The sequence below is a fragment of the Mercurialis annua genome, linkage group LG1-X, assembly GCF_937616625.2.
Source record: "Mercurialis annua linkage group LG1-X, ddMerAnnu1.2, whole genome shotgun sequence".
In the NCBI taxonomy this organism is placed as follows: Eukaryota; Viridiplantae; Streptophyta; class Magnoliopsida; order Malpighiales; family Euphorbiaceae; genus Mercurialis; species Mercurialis annua.
Genome location: NC_065570.1, coordinates 62,707,961 through 62,715,014, shown reverse-complemented (window position 1 = coordinate 62,715,014; position 7,054 = coordinate 62,707,961). Strand labels below are relative to the sequence as shown.

Genomic DNA, 7,054 nt, shown 5'->3' with positions numbered 1-7,054 from the left:
GATTCTGGACAGTTTTATAGTATTTGGCATAAATTAGTTTTAAATTTTAAATTTCTAGAATCTGATTTTTGAAAGTTAACCTTCAAGTTAGATATTACAGCTTTAAATATATTAAACACAAAATTAGTACCAAGTGGACACAATTTTTTGAGATTATTTTGACAACTAGTACTATTTTTTTATAATTGTGGAGGGGAGGGGAGGATTTAAACCCACGATTTAACAGTTTGCTGTCTAATGTTTAAACTGTTTAAACTATAACTTATTGGTGACAACTAGTACTATTAAATTGCATCTGAAATTCAAACTTTTGCAGATTTTATTAAATATATAATTAACTTTTTTAATATTTAGAATTGCATTTCAAATTAAAAGATTTGTTGAAATTATTATTTTTTCAATTGGAGTTTAACTTTTTATTGGTATGGAAAATTTCAATTTATTACTTTTAAAGACAACACAACTCGATTGAATAATAAAGAATTAGTTTCTTTTATTAACGGGATAAGATGTGGTATAGTCGCTTAAATTAATTTAAACTGCAATTAAATAAAGCAAATCTATTTGGAGTAAATTTATTAATTTAAAATAAAATTAAAATAATTATAATTGATAAAAGACAAAAAGTTTTAATTTTTTATTTTGACAAAAAGTTTTGAAACATTGAGTTGGCTATAGCGTGAGAAAGCAACGAAAGAAATGATAAAACGGCATCACTTAAATGATTGCAGTCTAATTGGATAATTTTGCTCAAGTACACAGTAGCAGTTTTCCCAAGTTATGCAACAAACCGGATCATACCCATTGTGGCGTTTACATCCAAATATAAATTCTGTTTGGCACCCAAGAAACTAGCAGAAGCTTTGAGTTTCTTCAAGTTCAAACCCCTCTTCCTCATTTTCTTTCCCGAGAAAAGAAAAAGACTGGGAAACGACGGCATACTGCAAACAAGAAAAGAGGTCAGTAATCTAGCGTTTCTCTATTTGATTTTTTATTTTATTTTAGGGTTCTTAAACTAACTTATTTTACTTGTTCTTGAAACCTCTTCAGGGTTTAGTTTACATGTAAAGATTTAGAAATGAAATGCTGACCTTTGTTAATTTCTGATTATTGTTAGTTCATTAGCATGCCTTCTTTAGGAGAGTTTTTTTTACCTGACCATAGTTCGCCATGTACGATTGTGAATAATTCATTAATTGCATGACTCGTAGCATTATTGGAAATCAAAATAAATGGCATTTCATTCTGATTAAAATATCAGCAAATTAGTTAATTTTATAATAATGAAAGGTGTCTCAGAACTAGTGGATGGTTCAATCCTACCTGATGAACTAAGTTCGTATAGGTATATTTAGATTAACTGAGCATATTTGGTTAAAGGTTTTCGGTTAATTAGGTGATTCCGTTGGTTTGGTTTAGGAAAAGTTGCGGTTACGAGTTTTGAAAATTCGCATTAACCGCACTAACTGATTTTTTAGTTTATTTTTTCAATTTTTGTGTAATTATTTTTTACATTTTTATTGGTTTAACCGAATTAACCGACTAACTGGCATAATTCAGTATGGATAATTAGGTGGGTGCGGTATGGATTATTTGGTTCGATTTTAATCAAACCGACCAAACGCTCATCCCTAAGTATTGCTTCTTTTATGGGTTTTGGGACAAGGGTCCTTGTGCTTTGCTGCTTTTGGACTTTCGGTTATGATTTTTTGGAAGTGTTTTTGTTTTCAATATCTGATTTCTTAGGTGAATTATGATTTGTCTTTTTCTTTTCTTTTTTCTTTCATGGTGTGATGATCTATTTTATTTCTTCTCGTATAGGATTTTGTTTGAATTGGGTGAAAAGGTCATCCACTTCAGTATATTGTATTGAAGAAATCAACTTACATTGTGACCATGGCTGCTACAGAATCAGTACTATCATTTCTATGTGGTGGTCTACGTCATCCTTATTGTTCTGATTGGTATTTCAACAGTTCAAATTTTAAATCCAATTTAAGCTTTAAAAGATATGGAGATCCATCATGCCATAAATCAATGAATAGTTCAAATGCGTTTCGCAATGTGGATATTGTTTATGATGCAAAGAGTGAATGCGCCAAGCTATCAGAATCTATGAGATGCAGATGTCAAAAAGCTGATAGTGTGGGTGGTTCGACTGCCAATGAGGATGTACCAACTCGAAATGGTATTAGTGGTGCGTCGAATGTTCAAGATTTTAAACATAAAATGGCTGGTATCCCATTGAATGGCAATTTAGATGCAACATCTGTTGACGAAGAAGCGTGGGACCTACTTCGTGCATCCATGGTTTACTATTGTGGTAATCCTATTGGGACAATTGCTGCTAATGACCCTTCTGATACTAGTACTCTGAACTATGATCAGGTTTTTATTCGCGATTTCATTCCTTCGGGAATAGCTTTCCTTTTGAAGGGAGAGTTTGATATTGTGCGAAACTTCATCCTTTATACCCTTCAACTGCAGGTAATGATTATTTCGCTTAATTAATTTCTCAGATTAACAATTTTAACCAAGTGTTTTTGCTTGACCACTACCTACTTGTTTTTACCTTGTAACCATCTTGCTTTTACATTTGGAACCAAAATAACATCAGTAGCAGAACCTTTTTTGCATCATAGCTCTTTTACTATATTTGCAAATTCAAAAGCCTTTAGCCCATTTTTCATATGATTTTGATTAGGGTTAATTGCAAATTAAACTATGAACTTTAGCGTGTTTCGCAATTAAAAACACGAACTTTAAATCTTGTCAATGTTTTAACTTTTTGCAATTCGGAACATATTTTCCGATGAAAAGAATGCCGATGTTTACCCTAGAATATACACTGTTTCGATATTCACATGAGCTTTTTTTTATCAGAAAATTGCTCGGTGTCCTGATTGCTACAAACTGATAGTCTGTGCCTTATATTGCCAGGATTCAGAGTTTGTATTGTAATTGCAAAACACGCTAAAGTTCATAATTTTTTGGCAATTAACCATTTTATTATATTTTGTAGTACTTATGATTAATAAAGCTAATCAAGTAATCGTTATAGATTTGGATTTTTAATGATTGGTTTAGGAAGAAGTTTTTTGTTTGTAAAATATATGAGACGCATCCAGTCTTTGGATTCATGTCCAATAGCTCACACTGTTAACCTCCTCAGAAGTATGAACGGGATGATCCAGTGTGATAATTTTTTTTTTTTATCTGTTTCCTGAGTATTATTCCTACTGACAGAGTTGGGAGAAAACCATGGATTGTCATAGCCCTGGTCAAGGCCTGATGCCTGCTAGTTTCAAGGTACGAACCGTTCCCCTTGACGGAGATGAATCTAGTACTGAAGAAGTCCTTGATCCTGATTTTGGCGAGGCAGCAATTGGTCGAGTTGCACCCGTTGATTCCGGTATGGAAGATAATCACTAGAAGCTCTTTTCCTGTAAATCTGTGCAGCCAGTAGCTACCGTTTCCTTCAGAATATCATTGTGGATTTTGATCTTCTTATCAGGATTGTGGTGGATTATATTGTTACGAGCTTATGGAAAATGCTCCGGAGATCTCTCCGTGCAAGAGAGGGTCGATGTGCAAACTGGGATAAAAATGATTTTAAAACTGTGTCTTGCTGATGGTTTTGATATGTTCCCAACTTTATTGGTGACGGATGGTTCATGTATGATAGATCGTCGAATGGGAATTCACGGACATCCATTGGAGATTCAGGTTTAGAGCCTTCTATTTTACTTTTCAGTATTATCCTAATTGAATTGAGTACTTTAATTCTGCTGTTTCATCATCTAGAATGGAAAATGGATTAGTCTCATTCTTAGTGAACCTATTGGTATATCCTATGTTGCATGGAAATTTTTTCAGTCTAATGTTTTGGCGTCTCATTTTCGTTTTCATAAACATTTCTATAACCTATGATGCACAGAAACCTTTAGGAAGCTGCACTTCTCCAGTTATGGAAACACTTCTGATTATGAAACTCTTAGAATCTCTTAGAAAATATTTGGAGCCATTTTTCTTAAATAATAGAAATAGATACTCGTTTGAAATAAACCCTAAATGGTTACTTATTAATTATAAAAAAAAAACGTATTATCTGCTCACAAACCTTATTATTCATGTTACTCACTCACAATCCACAAACAAAAACTCTCTTCTTTGTCAAAAGACAATCTTTACAATACACCTTATTATTTAACACGAATTTATATATGAATTTTCTTCAAATGATTTATTTTATTAATTATCATAAATATTTAATAATCTATTTGCATAAAGATATAATTTTTTACAAATAAATTTTGATATAAATAATTTTATTTTAATATTTATAAATATATCTCTATATTGTTATTATTTACACGTTTCTTCCACGTTTTTGTTTTTATACTTTAATTGTTTTCCTCTGTTTCCGTGTCCATCTCCATTTCCGTGCAACATATTTTATAACTTAATCTTGTAAAATATGTCATTTTGCTGTTTTTCATTTCGATGTTTTCCGTTTCAGTTCTTTTATTTCCGTGTTTCATTGAGTATTTCTAGAGATAGTGATGACATTAGGGTTCAGTTATATACTCGTATGAATCTGTTGGATGTTCAAAGTTTCATGGCCCATAGATATAAAAGGTTGTAAATACTGCTAAACTCTTTTTCAGGCACTCTTTTATTCATCATTACTCTGCGCACGCGAGATGCTTACTCCTGAAGATGGTTCAGCTGACCTCATTAGAGCTCTCAACAATCGTCTAGTCGCGTTATCGTTTCACATCAGGGAATATTACTGGATTGATATGAAGAAACTCAATGAAATCTACCGATACAAGACAGAGGAATACTCATATGATGCAGTTAATAAGTTTAATATCTATCCAGATCAGATTCCGTCATGGTTGGTGGAATTTATGCCTAATAGAGGAGGCTATTTAATAGGAAACTTGCAACCAGCTCACATGGACTTCCGTTTCTTTTCGCTCGGAAACTTATGGTCTATAGTTAGTAGTCTTGCTACATTTGATCAGTCTCATGCCATATTGGATCTTGTTGAAGCAAAATGGACAGAGTTAGTTGCTGAAATGCCATTCAAAATATGCTACCCTGCTCTTGATGGTCAGGAATGGGGAATCATTACAGGCTGCGACCCCAAGAACACGTAAATTCTCTACCATGGTCCTTCGGGGTGTGCAAAAATCGAACCAAACCAACAAGTTTAGTTCGGTTCGGTTTGATACTATAAAAGAGTGTTGTTTTTCTGGTTTTGTTCGGTTTTGGACATAAGAAAATTTCAGTTAAATTTTAGTGCAAACCGAACTGAATCAAAAAAATCAATTCGGTTTAAAAAAAAAGTGAAATTTCAATTTGATTTGGTTGGATCATAAGTACTATTTGGGGTGAGCATTCAGCTCCAACTTGGAGCTGAATGCTCACCCCAAATAGTACTTATGATTCTCCTGTCAATTAGCTGGGTTATGTGCTTTTTTAGTAATTACTAACATCTTTAAATTTATATTTTGCTGCAGTCCATGGTCTTATCACAATGGTGGCTCTTGGCCTACATTGCTTTGGCAGGTTAGTTTGCCATTTCCCAACTTACTGTTTGACTTTTCATATATCAAATTGTAGTCGAAGATTTAGATACCGTTTGGTTGAAATTTTTTGGATATAAAAAAATTACCAGAATTCATTGTCATTCTCCATGATACTTCATTTTTCAAGGTTCTGATTGTCACCTCTTTGGTGGGAAAATCTGAATTCAATGTTTTTTTATGGGTAATGAATTGTTGTGATATTTAATTATCCCAAATTTATTCTTATAAATCCGTTGATTTTATATTCAATTCAAACTGCTGAATCTTTAAATATGTAGATTTAAAATTCATGACTTTTAGCTAAATTTGTGAATTTCAAAATAATTCAATCCAAAAGGCGCCTTAAAAACTGCCATTTTCTGTCAGCTTTCCATGCATTGTGGACGGAATGTATGTGAATGAAAGTAACATATTTATCATCATCATGTTCAGCTCACTGTGGCGTGCATTAGGATGAATAGGCCAGAGATTGCAGCGAAAGCTGTGAAGCTTGCTGAGAGGCGGATTTCCAGAGACAAGTGGCCAGAATATTATGATACGAAGAAAGCAAGGTTTATAGGGAAACAGGCTCGGTTATTTCAAACGTGGTCGATTGCAGGTTATCTTGTCGCAAAGCTTCTTCTCGCCAATCCAAATGCAGCAAAGATTCTTGTAAATGAAGAGGACCCGGAGCTTCTGAATACGTTCTCTCACATAATCAATGCTAGTCCGAGAAGGAAACGCGGCAGAACCGGATTTAAGCAGTCCTTCATAGTCTGAACCTCAGGAAAACTTGTAACATCATAGCTTAGGACAGTATGGGTGTGCTATTTTGTGCCCAAGTGGTTCATTTCACCCCCTTCAACTTGTCAAAAAAAAAAAAATCAAAAGAGTTTAAATTCGTAAATCAGTTTATACTCTAATATGACGTCAGTCTTGATGGTCAATATGTAAACGGACCTAACACTGACAAGTTGTGAGTATTTAATCAAAACTACGAATTTGAACTCTTTTGGAACTTTTGTATTGTAAATTCATTTTGTATCATACACACACGCCGAGACTCTGTAAAACAAATGATATAGTTGTGGGAATACTTACAGATACCGTTTTTTGTAGCAGTAGAGTAAATGGATGTGAAATACCCAAAAGATACTGTTTTTGTAGCAGTAGTGTAAATAGATGTGAAATACCTAAAGAAAAAGAAAACGCTTGCCTGCATTTCGATTATATGTTTTACAATTGTTTCATGTATCTCGTGAGTAACTCGGTAGAGCAACATTCTTTCGAGACTCACTACTCAAAGTGAATAGTCGGCGGTAACTGCGTTGAGTAGCATTCTCTCAAGACCGCGCCTAATGGATGATAATGAATATTTCTTGAATATCCGATTATTACATATGAAACCTTAGGAATCATGTATGAAACTAGAATTTCATTCGGTTTCGTGTTTGGTTGCATATGCATATGATGTTATA

At 33.5% G+C, this 7,054-nt stretch overlaps 1 protein-coding gene across 1 annotated transcript; it reads left to right on the top strand.

Moving 5' to 3' along the window:
• Positions 1-695: 695 nt before the first annotated feature.
• LOC126665157 (alkaline/neutral invertase E, chloroplastic) lies at positions 696-6,694 on the top strand. The gene is made up of 7 exons (XM_050357869.2): positions 696-959; positions 1,822-2,487; positions 3,247-3,412; positions 3,515-3,726; positions 4,668-5,161; positions 5,529-5,577; positions 6,030-6,694. Exons 2-7 carry the CDS (start codon positions 1,897-1,899, stop codon positions 6,354-6,356), a joined length of 1,839 nt encoding a protein of 612 aa, XP_050213826.1. The 5' UTR covers positions 696-959; positions 1,822-1,896; the 3' UTR covers positions 6,357-6,694.
• Positions 6,695-7,054: the final 360 nt, after the last annotated feature.

Coding starts and splice junctions, on each gene's coding strand:
- LOC126665157 (XM_050357869.2), top strand. CDS start 1,897: ATGGCTGCTACAGAATCAGTACTATCATTTCTATGTGGTGGTCTACGT. Junction 2,488..3,246: donor TTTATACCCTTCAACTGCAG/GTAATGATTATT, acceptor TCCTACTGACAG/AGTTGGGAGAAAACCATGGA. Junction 5,578..6,029: donor GGCCTACATTGCTTTGGCAG/GTTAGTTTGCCA, acceptor CATCATGTTCAG/CTCACTGTGGCGTGCATTAG.